At 38.0% G+C, this 20,356-nt stretch overlaps 1 protein-coding gene across 8 annotated transcripts in view; it reads left to right on the top strand.

The window, feature by feature from the left end:
- TECPR2 (tectonin beta-propeller repeat containing 2) overlaps positions 1 to 20,026 on the top strand; it is a 42,829-nt gene extending 22,803 nt beyond the window's left edge. For 4 of the 8 annotated variants that reach the window (XM_084207693.1, XM_084207694.1, XM_084207695.1 and 1 more), the window contains 6 exons: positions 323 to 412; positions 1,272 to 1,505; positions 5,033 to 5,181; positions 16,419 to 16,560; positions 17,537 to 17,686; positions 17,935 to 20,026. In XM_084207693.1, the coding sequence (XP_084063819.1) occupies positions 323 to 412; positions 1,272 to 1,505; positions 5,033 to 5,181; positions 16,419 to 16,560; positions 17,537 to 17,686; positions 17,935 to 18,092 (923 nt within the window). In that variant the 3' untranslated portion in view covers positions 18,093 to 20,026. The remainder of the gene's footprint in view (positions 1 to 322; positions 413 to 1,271; positions 1,506 to 5,032; positions 5,182 to 16,418; positions 16,561 to 17,536; positions 17,687 to 17,934) is intronic. The other 4 variants (XR_014616228.1, XR_014616229.1, XR_014616230.1 and 1 more) reach the window with 4 other exon arrangements.
- The last annotated feature ends 330 nt before the right edge of the window (positions 20,027 to 20,356 follow it).

The raw sequence follows: 20,356 nt of genomic DNA, 5'->3' as shown, positions 1-20,356 counted from the left end.
ACTTATTTGGTACATTTCTTTGTTTAGGTAAACTCTAACAATACATCTAGCATACCTCATCGCCAAATTGGTCCCCTGTTGAAGACCATTAATATTCTTCTTTATCCTCTTCTGTATTCACAGTTTTCTCCGTGTGTTTACATAGGTGTTGAGAGGAGGCTTCCCCCTCCCCCCCCAACAGTATCTTGAAAAATTTTCATAGAAAATCTTGTCTAAAATATATTTAATAATTGATTGCAATAGAATTTCTTCTAAATTTGAAATAACAAACTTTAACAGAAAATTGTGTTTCCTATTAAAGCCGCTCATTCTTTCTTTTAAGGCACGTATTGGAATAATATTGTGCCTCGTGGTACTGCTTCTGCCACAAAATGGATTTTTGTGTTGGCTTCCCCAGCTTCATCTAAAGAAGGTTGGTAAATCAGCAGTGCAGGTGTATATATATCTGATTTTTAAGCAGAATGGAATTGATAGCGTGAGTAAGTAATTATCGTGAATTATTTCAGATTTTGGTTGTCTTTTCTACTGTTTCCCTGTCTGCAGGGATCTAAAGTAGTTGAAGTAGGGTGGAAGTATGTCTGTAAAATTACTGGAGATTAAAATAACGTATTATTCACTCTCACCTTTGGTGTGGAGTGGCATCCAACAGAGAAATGGGTGGTTCTCAGGAGCAGCAACTTCCTAAACTGCCAAAGCATGAATTGCCAGAATTTGTAGTTGGAAGTTTCAGAGCCTGCTTTGCTGAAATGCCTGTAGTAACCAAGTGCTTCTCCTGTCAGTGCAGTTACTGCAGCAAAATTGCCCATTATTGGTAAAAGTGAGACCCTGTCAGGGAATTGAGCTGCTGGTTTCAGTAGTTAGCAATTGCATTATCTAAGTACACTGGCTTTAGTGGCAAAAATGTGTTTTAGAGCTGAAAAAGAATGCTGCTTTTCAAAGGCTATTATCAAGGATATAAAAGAGCAGAGAATAAAGAGAGGTGATAGTGCACTGTTACATGTGTCTTTTCTCTATTAGTTCCTTCAAATGAAACATTTCTTAAAATGAGATCACTTACTACTTCCTTTATTTGAGAAATGGAGTATTTAAGTGCCTAAATAAGGGCTTAGGATGTGTATTTGTACTTCAAAGCCTTACCCTGTGAGCATAGCCAAGAAGCTTTAGTTTTGCCTTCAAATGTACTGATAATTTTTTTCCAGAAAACGTAGATGTGTAAGCTTTCTCAGAGTGGATTAGGAATTATTTTAATAACAGAAGTGTCCTTTCCATAGGAAGCTTTTTGTGGCTGTGCCAAAGCAACAAGGATCTGTTTTGTGTCAGTGATCAGAATCCTCATTTTCGTCCTTCTACGGTGCAGCTGCCACCGGAGGCTGAAATGGTGCACTACTCTGCCTGCCAGGATGCCATTTGGGGCTTGGATAGTCTCGGGCAGATATTTATCAGAACACTTTCCTCCAGCTGCCCAACAGGGATGCATTGGACAAAACTGGATCTCTCCCAACTCGGTATGACATTTTTAGTGAGTAGACTGTCTCTTAAGCACACCACATTTTCCAGAAGTATCTTTTATCCAGAAGTTTATTGTAAAATATCAGGAACAGATGTGGCTTTCAAAGAATTTTCTGTTTAGCCCTTTCCTGGAGACAAGAAGATTCCTGTTTGCAAGGTACTTGGTGTGTGTTTAGTGCATCTTGAAGTTGGTCAGTCTGAAGTGGCTTGGCCTGACATGGTGCTATGCAGGGGCTCCAGCAGCTTAAACTAGGCTGGCTCTTGTACCTCAGTGCAGCCACAGTCACCTGATCTAGGGCACAAACATCTGAATTTTATGGTTAAACACATTTTTAGCTCCTGCCAAGGAAGAATTATGCTCCAAGAGTTGAATCATTCATGAGTGATGCAGCTGATAACACTCATATTCAGATTTATAGTGATGTAATCATTCAGCATAATGCTTAGAATGTGATGCTGGTTAACTGCTCTTTTCATTTGCTCAGGTGCTTGACCATGATTTGATCACTGAGATGTGATCACAGTTTGGAGTTTGGCTCTGGGGTAATCAGGTTGTTTGCCACCTTCATGAGTAGTATTCTCATCAGATTTATTTGTTTAATAGTCTGACTGTTAGAACATTCTTACATTTGTGCTCATCTGCACACCTGTTTCAGGTGAAGAGAAAGGAAATTGAGATTATGCACCATTCTCTTACCATTTTAAAAATAATTCAACTAGTCTACAATTTTTCCATTTTTGATGGCAGTGTTCATGACTGGTCTGATAACAGACAAGCAATTTTAACTTAAGCTTTAAGGAAAGGCAGACAGCTGGCAGAGTTTAAGCCTCGGGTACAATTTTACTGTGTATAGTTCATAATACTTCCTGGAAAAATTATAAACCATGTATTTTAAAATTAACTTGCTTTTTAGTTGTATGCCAGTTATTTTTCAGACTTGATGATTTGTTTCCAAATCACTCATCATACCATACTTTAAACACTGATGCCTTTTACTGACCTGCAGGATAGATTTGGCCACTTTGTCCTTCTCATGTTCCTTAGTGGGGTTTGAAACTCTTGTCATGAACCACTGCTTTCTAGCAGTTTAGACAGTAACTGTTTAAGTGAAAAAATAAGTAACTTCTAGTCATTGTCTGAAAATCTGAAAAGAATTTATACAGGATGTCAGTGTAATTGGTGTTAGCTGACTGTAATACCTGGCCTGTGAACTTCAGCAGTTCTGAAATTCAACCTTTACATTCAGCTCTTCCTGTCAGCTCTGGCACATGGTGGTGGCATAGAAGAGATTTGGGGTCAGGAAATACTCAAACACTCCACTGTACCTGTCACTGTGGGTTAGCACTGAAATGTGAAAATGTTTTAGGCAATTTTTTCTCCATTTAATTACATGTGGTACATCATTGCTTGACAAGTGCATATCCATGGCTATAATAGAAAAGGCTTTATTTGTTGTAATGGGATGGAAGGAATTGGAGAGTTATTGTTACTGTGTCAAGTGTATGTTAAAGTTTACTCCAGAAACATTAGGACTGTGACTGTGGAGGGCAGGCTGGGTGGGAGAACTTCCTGTAAAGTGCAGTTCAGAATTCTGTATGGAAATGATGGGGTTTACCAGCATTAGGTTGAAATATTCTTATGATGTTGGTAGTATCTTGCTTTTTGCATTATGTACTGGGAGTAGCACCCAGTAGATTATTTTGATTAGCTTCCCCTATCACTATCAAGGTTTCTAAACATAGTAGAGTGACCTTTAAGTTTTAACAATAAACAGTGCTGCTGGTTCATGCTACTTGCTCTAAAATAGTTGGTGAATTTGGTTAACATGTCCTTGTCCTAAGATACAAATGGTGAGTGGGAGGAGGGAGAAACCCCAAAACATTTACATAAGAGCTGTGTTTTTGAATATCAAATTGTACTGTAGACGTAAATAATACCAGCTATGCTGGGTAGGTGATATGTGATTCCATGTTTGAGTGCCTGATGCTTGTCTGGATCAGAACACTTGGACAGCTGAGGTATCATGTGACAAAGCCATTGCTTTGAGGCATACTTTTTTTAGAAGGAATAACGAGGTTTTAAGTAAGAGTTTGGCTTTGCAGCTCAAAGTCAAGCCTCTGTCTACAAAAGAAAGTTGCTATAGATGTTCTCATCTGAAGCAGTAGAAGTTTTTGTTTGTCATTTTGGTTTTTATATGAAGCTGTCTGGTTAAAAGAAATTTTTGGATGAGATAGGTTGATTTCTATTCCTGTGATCCAGAAAATTAAATAATTTTGGTTAATGAGATCTGTTTACTACAGATAATTAAAAGATAAAGCTATGTTGTCCTGTTGTTTCCTTTCGCCAGCAAGCCCTAACAATTGGGAATATTGCATTTTGCAGAAATAAATACTTTGAACTTGCACTCTGTGGGATAAAATTCCAAGCCCCTCTTTAAGGAATGTTGTGTCTGATGCACTTTACAAGGATTTGTTGCCAAATTTCACATCCCTGAAAACAGAACTGTTACCAAGAATGGGATATCCCAAGCAGCCCTGGCATGTTCAGTCAACCAGCAAGGCCTATTTTTAGAGTCTTTAGTTTGGAATCTGACCAGAGCATTCCTTCTGTAGTGGATCTGTACTGCTTGGGTCCCACTTTCTTTGGAACTTCTTTTCCATGACTTAGCTTTGTTTTGTCCAACATGGGGTGAAAAAAGGAAATCAAATGTTAGATACATAACGTCATGTGGCTATTTTTAAATTATTTTTAAAGGAGTAAGAGTTTCAGTAGACAGTTGACTAGCAGTTCATTTTAGTCTAAAGTACTAGGTTTGCATCTCTACTGTCTTTGCAGAAATTTAGATTAAACCCAAACACAAGCCACGTCAAAATTCCATCACACACTTATTTGGCAGCTTTGTTTTGATGCTGCTGACAGGGTTAAAATACTGCTGCACATTTGAGATTGGTGTAATAAATATGTACAGTGGTGAATATAAATCCATTTGAAAATCAGTTCCTTTATTTACAGATGTGACACTGGTATGTTAACACTGAAATGCATAACCCATATGCTCTCATATTTTTGAAATGCTACTGGTGTTAGGAATGTTCTTTGCTGACTGTATTATCAGATTGACACCTTTAAAAGTCTCCAAGCATGGCCAGCTACAGAGAAGAGTTCACATTAGGTCATGTGAAAGTTTGTCTAGGCACTGATAACATTTGTCATGGAATGGTTCCCTGCTTGAATTTGGTTATTGTAATAGAGTATTTATAATGTGCTTCAGAAATTGCACTCTCCTATTACTAAAACATTTATTTTTAGGTCTAGAAGAGAAATTCCTCACATATGTACTACCTGTTGGTTTTGTTCCTTGTATCCAGCAATTTTTTTTATTCTCCCACAAGTTGTATTAACTTCTAATCATTTTTATGTGACTAAAGCTTGTTTAATACAATGAAGTCTAAGTACAAGTTGTGATTATTAGCTGAATTTGAAAGGAAAATGCCAGGTTGCTAATAATCTCTTTGTTATTAGGTGGTGTAAAGCTGATCAGCTTGACCTGTGGAAATCAGCATGTTTGGGCCTGTGACACCAATGGTGGCATTTATTTCCGTGTAGGAACTCAACCTCTTAACCCGAGTTTGATGCTTCCTGCCTGGATAATGATTGAGCCACCTATACAGGTAAAATGTTGATTGCAATTCTTTGTAACCCAGTGGTTTAGCTCTATGCTAAACAATAAAACAGTAATTTTAGATTTCATGGGAAACAGCAGAGCCAGGTTTTATAGTACAATGTAGCATTGAGCTGTGCTGAGTACCTTCTGTGTGCTAGGCAAGAGGCTGGGTGGGCAAACAGCACAGAGCAGAGGGTGTGGGAAGGCTCTGCTCAAGTGACACGGTGCTGAAGTGCCTGCCTCCCTCTTCCTTTATCCTCATCCTTGTGAGTCTGGGATGCTTGCTAGGTTGCTGGGCCTGAATTCAGGGACTTTCCTTGTCATGCAGTGCTTTTTAAGCATGGAGTACCACTGCAGCTCTTTTCCCTTATTACCAGAATGGGCAAACTTTATATCATTTCTACCTGCCAGCTGGGAGGGTCAGAGCTGAAAGAAGCCTCCTAAAGTAACCTGGAAGCATATTTGGAAAATATAGAAAACTGACAAAATCTGTTTCTCCAGAGTCTGTTTGTTGTTTGGTTTTTGGTTGTTTTCTTTTTAAATCTCTCCTTTAACCACAGTGCTTGCTTTCATTGCTGTCTAATACTTTGCAAGTTAATCTATGAAATGGGAGTAATTTCTGTTGTGGGTTGGGACTGCTGTAATGGAGCTGACCTCTGACTACTGATTTCATTCTTTATTCCTTGGCACGAAATGGCTTGAACTGAGCTGTCTGCTGGTCTAGCACAGTAACACTGGATGTGTTTGCATACTTGATGGACATTCTATGATGTTGCAGCATTTCTCTTAAAGATTTTGAAATGTGTGATACTTTCTAAAGTACACATTAGGAAATAGAAGTAAATCTGTGGCAGTGGAGTTGCAATAATTTATTTGTTTTTTACATAATTTGCTTTTAGTTCTGCTTATCTCTCATCAGCCAGTTGTTGGCTCATGTGTATCTCTGGGTGTAACAGCAAAGAAGGGCAGGGGAACAGGGAAATGAAAACTGCAGATATGCATCCCATCAATTAGCACAGCACTGGAGCAATGGTTAGATGACTAATTCTGTACATTTTGTAATGTGGTTCTGGAGAAAGGGTACCTTGTTTTGCAGAATAGCCAAGCAGACTGAAAAATAGGTGCCAGTATCAGTTGCAAAAAGGACTTGGTTATAGAGCTTGTTCTTGGTGTGCTGCAAGTGGGTCTTTGTGATGTAACACCTTGTCCCTGCTAGCAAGGGAATATGGCAGGAGCAAGGTGAGACTGCAGGTGTCAGTGATGATGTCTCCCATAAAGGCAGTGTTTAAAAAAAAAAAAAAAAAAAAGAGGAAGAAACATTCCATTTAAACTGAGTTTGCCAAGAGACAGAGAATTAAACTTGTGTACTATCTCCTTAACAAAGGTCTGTTCAGGAGAATAGCCCAAAAAGCTGTTTCTCTCTGCTGATACTATTTTCTCTGTACTAAGTGAATCTCTAGTCCTCCACTGAAGTAGATTAAGCTACTCAATACAAAGGTGTTTACAAGAATTGGGATTTGCTGTGGCTCATGATTTGGCAGTGACTTTCTTAAGTAGAAAGTGGACAAGGTTGAAAATCAAATTATTTCCCATAATCTTATCAAAAAAGCTGGATGATGTTGCCTTCCAAAAATTATAACCTTCTGATACCCAGAGCAGTGTCATTCCCTTTCCTCTTACCTTGCCAGCTCCTGACATGGCAAATTTAATGGGTCAATATAAAGAGGCAAGAATTCAAACATTGCTTGCAGAGACGATGAAAACTCATGGGTTACTTGCTTGTTTGGTGACAATTCCAGCATGTTAAAACAAGTCATTAAATGAGCAGCCATTCATGCCTTTGCAGAGGCTTAATGCAAAATGAAAAAATATGTGAACTTTAAAATTGTTCAGACATCATGTCGTATTTCCAAATACAACATGATGTCTGAAGAATAAACTATTAAGTGAACAATATTTGCTTATTAGGAACACCTTGCTGTTCTGTCCCTTAATGGACTTTGACACCGTTCATGCTGCTTTTCTCTTATGTTCAGAACAACAGAAATACTGTAAGAAGTATTTGTGAATGATTCAGCCATTTTCTGCTTGAAGAAGGAAATCAAGATTGCTTTTCACTTGCTTCAAGTACAGGAGCACTCTCAAGTAACGTAATTTAAAACCAACTATAGATATTTCATTCCCTAGTAAATGTCAGGGCCAATATGACTTGCCTATCCCAGATCTCATGACTCAGGAGCAGCTTGGGAGCAGCTGCAGACTCTGCTTTTATGGTGTCACTTCTCCTTAAAGGAGTGCTAAAGTTGCACAGCATTCATCTTTGCATAGCTTCACAAAGGTATTCAGAGACTGCAGTTTTGATGAGATTTTGCTCATGCTAAAATGAGTGAATATAATTTAAGTTCAGTCTTTGACTTTGTGATGGTGTATTTTTTTCTTAAATCAAGACTAAACCCATTCTCATTTGTAACTCTTCTCTCTGAACCTCCTTACTGAAGCATCTCTTGAGATGAAGAAAACATTATTTGTTCTCTGCCCTCCTTCTTTTTTATTTTATCCAGTACTTCAGAAGTGGTTGATAACATCATTAGAGTATCTTGAGCAGTAGTAGTTTATATATAGCTGGTTTCTGTGATTCATCAATTTGGTTCTGCAGTCTTAGAAGTAAAATAATTATGTAGTTAAGCAGCTTTTTTGAAAGCTGTTTCAAGGACATTGACAAAACAAATCAAAATGCTTTGATGAAATTATTTTAGACCAGGAAATAGAAAATGTTTTTCCATTCTGTTGTTAACATGCAGGACAAAACTATCATCTGTTGCAACACGTCTCAAAATACATCAATATTTTTACATATATAAAAATTTAATTTAAAAAGGCAGGAAATACAAATATTATTTATATAGATAATATAGAGTATCTTTTTATATGTTTGTATCTTTATTAGGATTTATTGCTTTTTCAATTTCTGGCCTAAAGGAAAAATAACTAAAAATAAATAGAAAATCAGTATAGACTGTAAGACTAATTTAGATTATTAAAGGGTAGAGCTTGATCAAAAGGTAAAAATCTTTAAATTGCTTTCAAAGGTCCCCCCAAGTTGAACTGTTTGAAAATAATTCTTTGAACATTTCAGCTTTGATTTCTGGTACCTTCTGAAAAAGATGCTGAGACAAAATCTGATCTTGAGGAACTCTTGCTTCCCACAGTTTAAAAACTGGCCTTAAAAGCCACCTTCTAGATTTACATCGAGGCATCTATCAGATAAACAATTTTATCTGACCAAATTAAAGGAAACAAAACAAGTGTTTGTAATGAGTGACTAATCGTCTGCTCATTGTAAATAATCAGCCTTACTCTAAAAAGAGATTGAGACATTTTATTGTCACTTCTTTAATTGCTGCTCTTTGTTAATTTGTAACCAAATTTCATAGAGAGTAGAATTGAAAAAGCTATGCTATTAAATCCAGAGGTTTGTTTAAATATTCACTTTGTAGCTTGTCTGAGCTACAAAGTACAAGGGATTTGTTTGGGGAACGTTTGGTTGCTGCATAAAGCTTTAGATGATCATTTGTAGTTCTCAGCAGATGAACACTGCTTGACTTAGTTTGCCATAAAAGTGTCACCTGCATTTTGTGTGCTTCAAGTTAGAGAAACTTTTGATTTACTGCTCTTCCCATCAACAGCCTAGTAATTGTGCCTTTATACTATAAGCTTGATATCATAGATAAGAGAAATTCTTATAGATAGTAGAAATTCTTTTTGATGTAGGAGGAGCTATTTTTTTCTTGCACACAGACTTCCAAAAAACTAAATTAAAGCTTTTCATGCTTTCACAGTTATTCAAAAATTATTAAAACTATGAAGCAAATGGTAGTCTAAAAATGCAATTTAAATCTAGGCAAATTATCTATAATTCTGAAATATCACTACAGGATAGATTTAACTCCTTTTCAATACCTCACATTGAACATATGTTGAGAAAAGGAAAGGAGTTGGTTGTGCCTTACAGGTGAGTGTTGACTTGGTAGAAATGGTTATCAGCATCGTTGTTTAGTTTCCTTTATTTGGATAAAATTCTGCTTACCTTACAAAACACTCATTGTGAATCTGGAGACTTTCTTCTGCATCTGCCTGGCTTTTGCATTTCTCAGTGAGATTTCTGTTGTTATTAAGGCCAATTCTGCATTAAGTGGTACTTAGAGGAGGAAGTGGTGAGCAGTCCTCAAGATCAGATTTTGCCATTAAGCTGAAACGCAGGAAGGGTTTGTTTGAAATGATCTTCAAGAATTGAATATTTTGAGGGGAAGGAAATTTTTCTGTTGAAAATGCTTTATAATTTTTACTTCAGAATCATCATCTACTTCTGAACCATCCTTGTCATGGAAGTCTCTGTTCCTTCCAGTGCAGTATTCACATGCCTGTTCTCTCAAAGTCCAGTGCTTTTCACTAGCACAGACCAGCTTGCATTTCTCAGCCATTGCACAGTCATCTTCTGAGTTACCATGACTTCTGCTTTGGAGTGCTAAAATGAGATTCAGAGGGAGTATCTTTAATTAACCAAAGTCTGCTTAGGGTTGAGAAGTAGTACAGTCATTAGGCCTGGTTGTCTCTAGACCAGACCAACTAGTCTGTTGTTCTGTATAACTTCACTCTTGTGAGGCCTCTGAAGACATTAATAGGGAGATGATTTTCCTGGAGGACTGCACTTTTCAAGATGATGTAGAGAAAAGCTGTTTGGCAGTAGTAAGAGCAGCTGTCTCAAGGTGGGTTGCAAATAAGTACAGGAGACAAAGCTTCTGCAGCTGTGTCTTTTGTTTAGCTGATTTAGAATGCCATGTTTAACTTCAAGTCTGTACTATTCTTCACAGGCATGCCTATCTTAAGTAATTGTAAGTTACATAAAAGGTGCTTTCAGAGGCTGAAAAAATGCAATTCCAGCATTTGTTCTGGAGTTGCCTCATGCTGATTCCATTGCTGAGTGTAGTGCTTACTATCTTCCTCCTTGTTGCTAGTTAAGAAAACTGCTGTCTCTGTATTTCACTGTAGTTTGCTGCTTTGGAGTTTCAGCCCTCTGATGTTGTTTTAGGGCTCAGCTATCGCCGTGTTCAGAAGAGCGGCGCGTGGCCTGGCGGGGCAGATAGCAATTGTTATCAGCGCCAGAAGCTTCAGGTCACAGAAAGTGCCCAGCGAGCAGTACAGCCAGAAATTCAGTGGGCAGTCCTCCTGTGTCCTTCTAAAATGTGATCTCCAGGTGGTGTGTTTGCTTTTTGGCAAGACTGGCTTACATTTAAAACAACAATTGTGAGAAGAACCTTCAGTTGAGAGAACCTTCAGCTTTCGTCCTTCAGTTTGGTCATTATTTGGAACTTCCCCATACCTGCAGCTCTTCCAATATTCCCATATTTTGATTAGTTAACACAGAATTAGATATTTAATTATTCTTCAGAGAGATGAAGAAATGTATTTAATATTCAGTTGGGCAAATAAAGTAACCACAACTATCATTAAGTTTTGACAGTTTTTCAGAGTTATTCTATTCAAAAATGAAAGCACCATGGTATAAAAATTCTTGGGTAGAGGATGATCATCATGATTTTGCAGGTATGAGCTCTGGTAGCACAGAGTAAGGAGATGCCCTGGGATATCTGCTGGACACATCAGACCCTTTGACCTTGAATTAGGAGTTTGAAGACCCTTCCCTATAACTCCCCAAAAATGCTTTCTCTCCTTGGTAAGGTATTTAAGTTTCAAAAACTAAATAGAGGCACTTCACAGGCATAGACTGCATCAGAGGGTGTTTCACTGATGCTCATTAAAAGTGTATTTATAAAAAAATAAAGCCTTGGTTATTCAGGTTTGCTTATACAAGGTTTTTATTACCTAGTGTAAAATTATGTTCTGTTTCCTGGGAATTTGCACTTAGTGTTTACTTAACACACATTTCTGTAAATAATTAATTCTTATTTTCCTAACAGTTCAGTTCTTCAATATGTTATTAAAAGTACCTGTAGGGGTAGTTACAGAGGGCTTATCTCCTACATTACAGTTTATAATCTTAGTTATAAAACAGTGTGACCAGAATACAGTTGGGCAATCCTGAGTAGGCATGGAGTTTGTATGGTCTCTAAAGCGGTTACATGAAATTTAAATTATCTATTTCTTTAATTGCTTCTAAGGAAGAGTTGTACTAAATATTTTTAAAGTTTTTTACGTTTCTGTTGAGAACACATTGAGTAGTTGCATGGGTTTGGTTTGATCTTTACTATGATTTGATAACATATGTTGTTGTCTTTCCCATGTTTCTGCAAGAAAAAATGTTGGAATAAAAAATTCAGAACTAACACAAGGGAGAGGTCAAGGGATTTCCTCCTTGGCTTTGCTTTGTCTTCCAGATTGTGCTAGTCATATACAGCACAGTAGATACCTCCTTGGTTGGAAATACCCAGCTAAGGCCTTTGTCCCTTTATCCAGTGAAGGCACAAAGTGGGGCAAAGGGTCCTGTTGCTGTTCTGCTGTTCTGAGGCATCTGAGGAAAATAATGCTCCAGTTTTTCAGACAATAAATAGTTACGTTTTTCTGACAATTTAATGCCAGCTTTACTGAAAAGCAGGCATCTAGGAAGACCAAACAGATTGATCTTTACTGCTCCTGTATAATGCCTTGGACTTCTCTGCAGAGAAAAAAGCAGCACTTAATTTAGTAAGCTAATGCTGAAAGGGCTTTAAAACCTTCACTCAAATGGACCTCAGAAAATATGCAAATAGGCCTTTACTGGGGGAGAGTCTCTCTAAGTTACATTCTTTGTTATCCTTATTAGGAGGGTCTGGATGCTGTTAGTCATGAAAATAGTCATATTAGTCTGATACACTCATAATACTCAAGAGTGTGAGAAGTATCCCTGATGTGACCTTCTTACAGCCTGGCCCAGACCAGCTGAAGGAGTTTCTGCTTTGTCTTTGGAAGGCAAGGAGAACATGGGGGCTGAATGTTGCCACCAATCTGTTACAAAAAGGATTGGGCTTGGCCAGACTGATAATGTTATGTTTAGTCTTCCTTATCCTGGATATTTGCAGCAGAACAGAGATAATGGAGGTTTGCTGGTACATGGACTCTGTGCTCCTGAAAAGTGACGTGGAAAATGTTCTGGTGCCTTTTTTGTGTGCGTGTGTTTGTCCTTTCTTCCTTGACAGGGAACTTTAACCATTTGGGTTCAGCTGTGACCAGTAAGATAAAACTTTTGAGTAGTATGTAGGGGAGACTGGGTGGAGAAATGTTAGTTTTTACTTTGGATTTTGTTTGATACTATTACCAATAAGTTAAATTCTTACACTAAAACTTACTTCTCTGTGGTTTGCAAAAGAGAGGAAATAACTTGCAAAGAATTACAAAGCTAATTGACAACTTGGTAACCTAAATATGTTTAGCATAGACATTGTTTCCTGATATCATGTAACAATTTGCCAGTTATGTGATTTCTTCAAGTTTATTTCATTCTATCAACACTCTTTTCACAACAGACATGTGGCAAGCTGGTTTTCTTTGTTTTTATTTGTAGCAGACAACAAATATATCCACAGCTCTTAGTATATTGCTTTAATGTTGAAAAGGACTTAGCTGATAGTGTTGCAGTCCGTGGTCCTGGTGGGTAATTCTTCCTATCAAAAGAAAGGGAGTGACTGGGGTATTTGCAGCCAAGGCACAAGACCAGAGGATGGGGAATCTGCATTCGGATCTGAGTGGCTAAAACAGTCAGACTTGTGAGATTTATAGAGTTTAGGAATGTTTGGCACCCCAACTAATAGAAAACCAACATTCTGCAATTTTTTATCAAATAGCACTGGATCCATGAATGATCCATAACAGGTTGATCTCTCACAGTGGTGATTATATTGTGAATAAATGTATAAACAGAGTTTGGTGTGTCAGAGCAGTTAGGCTGAGAGACTGCTGCCAGGTTCTTTAAAATTCCAGATTCTCCAGTAAATTACAAATAGGACATGTTTCAGAGTCAAGGTATATAAATCTCATGAATGCTGTTGGAAGTTAAACCAGCTGAGTAAAGGCTACGCTGAAATAATTTATCAATTTTCATGGTTATCAGTCTCTAAAATGTTATCAGCAGATTTATGAATTTGCAGAGATATCTCTCTTTAGTGCTATGAGAGAAATCTATTTAACCTTTAACTGCAGCTGTAGAGATTTTCTTGTTATATAACTTATAAAATACTTAAAGCATGCTTATTGTAATTAAAACTTAGTGAAAATTGGATATATCTGAGATCATATCAGCGTGATTGTTCTAAGAAAATAGTTCATTATGTCAAGAAAATGTAAAATTAATTTTATCCACCTTACTGTGGTAGTCATGAGAGTACCTTCTTGTTGTAGTTGGCTGCTGTCTTGATAAAAAATAATCCAGAAGTCAAACCTTTGCAACGGGCTCCAAGAATTGCATATATTTGTTTCCAGACAAATTTCCTGATTTGAGCCAAAAGCTGCTGTATATAATGATGTCACTGTGTGTCCTGTCAGTTGTGTCCCTTACTGGCTGTTCCCCAGCAGAAAGCTGGGGGTAGAGGAATTGCCTGGATCCTTTGCAGTAGTAGTAAGAGGATTGTTTTATTGATGTGAGGTTATCAGAAAGAGCTGAATAGCCTGGAGAAGGAAGAGAAGCTGGAAGTGAAATATCCAGAGGGGTAGGGAAACTGAAGGATGAAGTGAGCTCACTTAGAAAAACAGAGAATGAGAAGAATATTTGGCCAAGCTTTTAAACACATTATTTTGAATTTGATGATTGACATTTGTTTCTTAGGTGTGTTGGTGGTGCAGAATGGGGTAGAAGTAATTGCTTTGATTACACTTGAGCCTGCAGTGGTATCAGGAGCAATTTAGCTGAGATTCATACAACTCTTTTTGTGGCTCTCCTTTTGGGTGTTTCTTCTGCTTTGCTTAGCTTCCACTACCTGTAAATCTGTAATAATGCAGAGGCTTAGGCAGCAGGTTTAAACACTCAGTAAGTCTTTTTGGATGGAAATACTCCTCCAGCTCTTTCTCAGAGAATTCTCTTCTAGACAAAATGACAGTAGAAGAGAGGCTTGGGATCCTGCCATATGTGAGTGGGGAGCAAGGTGCACAAATCTCAACAGTTCAGCAACTAAAGTCCCACCGAGGTGTCAGACACAGTTTGGGACAGACCCTGGTTGGAACATGTAGTGTATTGCAGAGCATGGACAGACACACTGCCAGTCTGTGGTGTGAAGGACATGGGGGAAAGGTGACAGAAAGCCCTAAATCTGGGAAAGAGGTGGCTATTTAGAAGAACGTGGTAAGGAGGAGATAAGTGGATTAAAAAAAAAATGAAATAGAAAAAAAAAGATGAAAGACAAAGGTCTCCTGTTCATGCAGTACTCCAGCCTGCACAAGCTAAAAAATGCCCAGCTCCCTTGTGTGAAAAATTGGGACTGCAGGAGTGTGGTGAGGGATGTGATGGAGCAGGGAGCTGCACTGGAGGGAGGCACTGCCCCATGGCAGCACTGTGGGGACGTGAGCAGGGACAGGGGGAGGGAGAGCCAAGGTGGCTGTAGAAAGAAGCCAATGAAAAATGGAGGGGAGAAAAGGAAACTGGGCCAGGAGTAAGGATCACTGCCAGAAAAGGCACAGAAGTCCAAATGGGAAAATCGTGTGGGGTTTTGGGGTGTTTTGTTTTTAGTGTGGTTTGGGCATTTGATGGGTTGGTTTTGGATGTGTTTGGAGGTTTTTTGTTGTGGGTTGTTATTTTGGGGTTGGGGTTGTTTTTGTTTTTTTTTTTTGTTGGTTGAGACTTTTGTTCAAGACAGTAGTTTAATACCAATCTGAAAGTAGCTAAGCAGCTGTGTATTCTATGTAGTCAGTGCTTTTCAAGACAATTAGTGGCTTTACTTTTAAGTGTTCAAACTGCAGCCACTTGTGAATTTACTGTGACCACAGGTAAACACTTGATCAAGCCTCTACCAGCCTCAAGCTTCCAACAAAGGGCAAATACCTAATGAGAGGAAAACCATGAGAAGATAGTCTGTCGAGGGCCTTGAAACCTGAATAGAGAGGACTCATTTGGTGATGCAAGTCAGACTTGGTTGTAGCTTGGTCAGACCCAAGTCAGCACCAAAATTTTAAAAGCAAAACCAAAGCAGGTAACTGTTATGTACACAGAAGGCCCATCTGGGACTGGGCTGTGTGCTTGTATAAACCTGCAGATCGTGCTTCTGTGTCCCTTGGTTTATACATACAGAGAGCTACTTGCTCTTCTATTTAGTACTCTGGAATTTCAGCTTATGCCCATGAGGCTAAAACAGGGAATGCAGTGCTGCTTTGTGAGGAGATTATGTATTTCAGACATCATACTGTCTTCTGCAGTGCCTTTACTAGGCTGGTGTGGAGAAAAACTTTGTATTTAATGTCCATGTTTTATTCAAAGTACGTGTTTTGCAGGATATTTGCAATCATCCAGCCTGATTGGATGATAGCTTTTGCTACAAAGTCATGATGTTACGTCTGTGCTGCTGATTTTGAACAGTAGTTAAGGCAAATCTCTGTAGAAGCAGGTGGAGTAAGGATGTGCATGGGAGCAGAATAGGAAGTGTGTTTCACTTGTTTTTGCCAGTGGGTAGTGTTGTGGATCCTCTCCTGCAGGTGAGGCTGCTCCAGTACTACGGTGCTCTGCAGTGAGTTCCATGGATGTATTCCTGCAGAATGAGAGTACAGGCAAGAAGGCAGATTATCATTTCATTGCAAAGAGGAGACATTCAGACTGTAGAAATGTACAGAATATGCTTAAAAATAAAGTGCAGGTTTATTAATGTTAGAAAAACTTTCTGTCAGACAAGAGGAAAATACTGCATTTTTTTGTGCATTTCTTTGAAAGACCTCCCTCTTCCAACTTGCAGTTCAAACTGTATCTAATTGGAATAGCAGTGGTTAAGCAAATACTAACATTATTAGACTTGAATACTGAACTTTAAATATTAATATCATTATCAGTAATGCTACATTCATTCATGTTCCTTTTGCACTTACAAAGGGCTAAAGTTCTTGGAAAATGGATAATTGTGTACAATAGTACATAAAATATCAGATACATTTCTCCCTGTTTTTAGTATGTGGTAAATATTTTACTGCTCCTGTGTACTTCTGTGAAAAACAAATGCTACAATAGTACAAAGATACAGTAGTACAAAGTTTAAATACTATGCTTAATTTTTATAGCCAGTAGGAATCAACTTGGTCAGCATTCATTCAAGTCCAAATGATCAGATGTTGTGGGCAATTGATAGCAAATGGAATGTCCATGTACGAGTTGGAATTACAGATGAAATGCCTGTAGGCACTGACTGGGAACATGTACCAGGTAAAAATTAATGCATCAGTTCCTTGTTGCTTCTGCCATTTTCTCAGTGGTTTTGTCTTGTTTAGTTTTTTTTTTCTTGTTGCTTTTTAAATTGGATAGTAATGTTTAATTTTTTTTTTTTTGCAATCAAGTGTTTGATAAGAGTTATTTTTTAAAGAGGACCTTGGTTTTACTTAAAAACACTGAGTAGTTAACTGGGAGAAATACGATTTTTAAAAATGAATTTCTGATGTGTTATTTCAGGCTGCTGCCACTCAAGTAGTAAGTGGTACAGTTCCCTTTCAATTAAAACTAAAGCAGAATTCCTAAGCAGTAGGGAGAGTGTTGTGCTGAGGGGTTTTGTTTTTAATTATGATATCACATGAGGTTTCTTATCTAGATGTGGCTATCAAAAGCCTTACACTATTTCTCACATCTTTCTACTAATCCTGTGTGCTGGATATGTTGTGGATTAGGTAATTACACATTTGCCTTGCCTTTAAATAAAACTAAATTTTATTTGTTTCCTTCTAAGTAACTGTGCATTGATGCTGTCTGCTTTTTAAAGATTTCTCACTGCATTAACTCATGGCACTTAGCTGCGGAGTACTCTTGTGAAGAGGGGGCAAGAGTCCACAGTATCTGTAATATTAACCATTTTTAGACAAATTAAGATTGTAATTGTTGGCTTATTCCCCATGTGGTAGTCACATGCAGTGGGGGCTCCAATAGCATGTTGTGAAGGTCCTCTAATTGGATGTTGCTTGTGGCTGTGGACACATAACAAATTATATCCATGTTGGGATAACCCTTACGGTCAATAGATGCAGGGAGTACCAAGTCTGCAGTTGAAAACCTTTTTTGTTCACCAGTGCTTCATGTGAAAATATATAAAAACTATAATAGTCTTGATGTCTGCTCTCAGAGTACTTTCTGCAAGTGTATTTAGTGTCCAGGACAGCCTGATTATTCCCTCCTTATGTGCAACTCCCTGTAGGTTTGCAGGCCTGCCAGCTGGCTCTGAGTGCCAGGACGGTGTGGGCGCGCTGCCCCAACGGAGACGTCGCTCGCCGGTACGGCGTCACTGACAAGAATCCTGCAGGAGACTACTGGAAAAAGATTCCTGGGAATGTCTCACGTTTAACAGGCAAGTTGGTTCTGCATGACAGTCTGTTCAAAACATTGCATGTCTGCTTTGAGCTCTACCTGATGGTGCTCAAGCTGGCCATATGCAGGGAGAGCCACACACACTGTGTTTCACCGAGGGTGTTTTTATCACATTAGTAAAAACCTTATCTGGCTGTAATTGGGAAAACAGATCCAAATAATATTATTTAGTGTTTAGAATTGGAACCTGCTACTGTAATTAAAAGATGGATAATTTATGCTTTGCAGTGACCCCTCTAGATGAACTGTGGGCGATCAGTACTTCAGGATCTCTGCTCCAGCGCCTCACTAAGACCTTTAGCCATTCCCATAGTTTGCAGAAAAATAATGACACCTCTGTTCTGCTTCACCCTGATGATCTGGAAGATGAATGGGAAGTGATATGAAGTCTGTCAAGCTTGTGAAGCAGTGAAAAAAAAACAGGAGGACAGAATTTCTGTAATGAATGTACAGAATATTGGATCTAAAAGCCACTCATATTGGACCTGTGATATTAGCACTTTTGTATTGGAAAACTGACCTGTTAAATAGCCCCCAAGCTGTGAGTTCTAATGTTTGTTACATAATCTTTTGGGAGACTCTTTAGGTGTGGCATACTGCAGTTGTTATACCGTACTACTGTAAAAGCTCCTTTGGAAATATAACTTTTAAGTTAACCTTACTAGCAATGAAAGTGAGTACTTCACAACAGCATGCAACTAATGTACTGATTTTGAGAAGGAATTCTGTTGCATTAAATATTTCTCTACAGTGGAAACATCAAGCATTTCTCAATTTCTTCTTGTAGTTGGAACTCCATTCCATACTGATGGGATCACTCCCTGACTCTTGTACATATATTTAGAATTATTTTTTCTTGCGGCATGGAAGAAAATATGGTGAAGTATTTCTTAGTAAGATCTGAGAACATCATGGTTACACAGTGTTGTTAGAATGAACTTAGTTTGATCCATTTCCATATAAATAATTGTGAGGCTATACTAACCTTCCATTTCCAGAAATTTTGTTCATAATTTGGCTTCATTCACAAGGTAGAGGATTGGATTGCACCTAATATCAGGGGGACTTTTGCCCATTTCTGTAGCCATTGGGAAGCTGACAGAGTTTTGGGGGTGAGTCCCAGTTTGGAATAAGAGGTCGCTTGTTGAGTTTGTAGTACAAAGCAGGAATGTACAAGGCAGCTTTCATAATTCCTGTTGTGCTGTATTTGTGCCTCCAGCCAGTGCTTTAACATTTGGACTCATATTGTTTTGAGTACCAAACTTAAATTTGTTAAGAATAAAATGGTAATTGATAGAATTACCTATATATCCCATTTAAAATCATGATATTGTGAAAAAATACTTAACAATATTCTCATTTTTAGCTATGTTAGCTAAATTTTGAAGTGTCTTATACTTAACAGATGTTGCAACAGGACTATGTGATGAACTGGGAAATAACCTAAGTTAATCATTGCAGTTTATTTTTCTTTATACTAAATCTTCTTTGAAAGATACCTCATCTTTTTTAAGCAATAGAACTATAGATGAGAGAACCTGAGTTCAGTATGTAGGCGGAGGAGTTATTTTGTGTTTGTTCTAAGCTTATAAATCATCAGAATGTTTTAAGCAGCTGCTAACCAATACTGTAAAAGAGCCAGCTTCAGGAAAGGCCAAGAGTTGAAAAGTGGGGATGTTTCTGTTTTCAGAACTTAACACAAATGGAAAAGGATGTGTTTTCTTTTTAACCTCTGTTCTCTTTCAGAATAGTTCATGCGTGTACTGCACTAAACTTGGAACAAACATGGTGCAAGGTGAGAATGCAAACTGGGGGAGAAAGAAGTTATGTCTTTTTTTTTTTTTAGTAGCACTTGTGGCATTGGCTTACAGTTCTCAGTTGAATCTCAGTCCTACAGGAAGGACAGATTTATTTCCCTTTTACAGATTGTTTGCTTCTTTGCTGTCTCATCTCTATACAGAGATTACCCCAGAGGGATTCTTTTAGCCTGTCTGGAAGTGGATGGTAATGGAATCAGCTTGTGAAGTAACCCAGTCTGTTTTATGCAAGCATAGCTTGGTGTCTTGAGGACCCCAAAGAAGCTGAAATTCAGCTTAAAAGTATCATGTGGCAACTCCCAAGCCAATCACTTTGGAGAAAGGACATGAGAAAGAACAACTTCTCTGTGCCCTCCAAGCACCAGATGCTCGAGTACAATGGAATTATTTAATAGTGACACTTTTGTATTACATTTTTCAAAGTCATCTTAGTAATGGGTTGAGCTTGCTAGTTGTTTATTTACTGTATAATATTGTTCCTTGCTATGCTCGTTAATATTCAATTGGTGTCAAGAGCTCTTACAGACTACTTTTTAGGGTAGTTTCAACAAAATTAGGATGGGTTTTTTTACTTTTATTTCTGTATTTAGTTTTTGGTTTTGTTTGTGCTTTAAGACAAAGTGCAATAAATTAGATTTTTAAGAAATAAATTACTGTGGTAAGACTCATCTTTTGTGTTATTTGCAAGAGAATTCTTTATGTCTGACAGTCATTCTGTTGTGAAAGACTGTGCCCTAATGTTGCCCCAGACAGCATGGTAATGACAATGTAAGGACCTGAATACTGTGAAGTTTATTTTATCTATTTTTTAAATTGTGACAGGGGTGTCAAGC

This window comes from Fringilla coelebs, assembly GCF_963513975.1.
Source record: "Fringilla coelebs genome assembly, chromosome: 6".
In the NCBI taxonomy this organism is placed as follows: Eukaryota; Metazoa; Chordata; class Aves; order Passeriformes; family Fringillidae; genus Fringilla; species Fringilla coelebs.
Note: the sequence above shows the minus strand (reverse complement) of the source record. Positions and strands in the feature narration are given on the sequence as shown.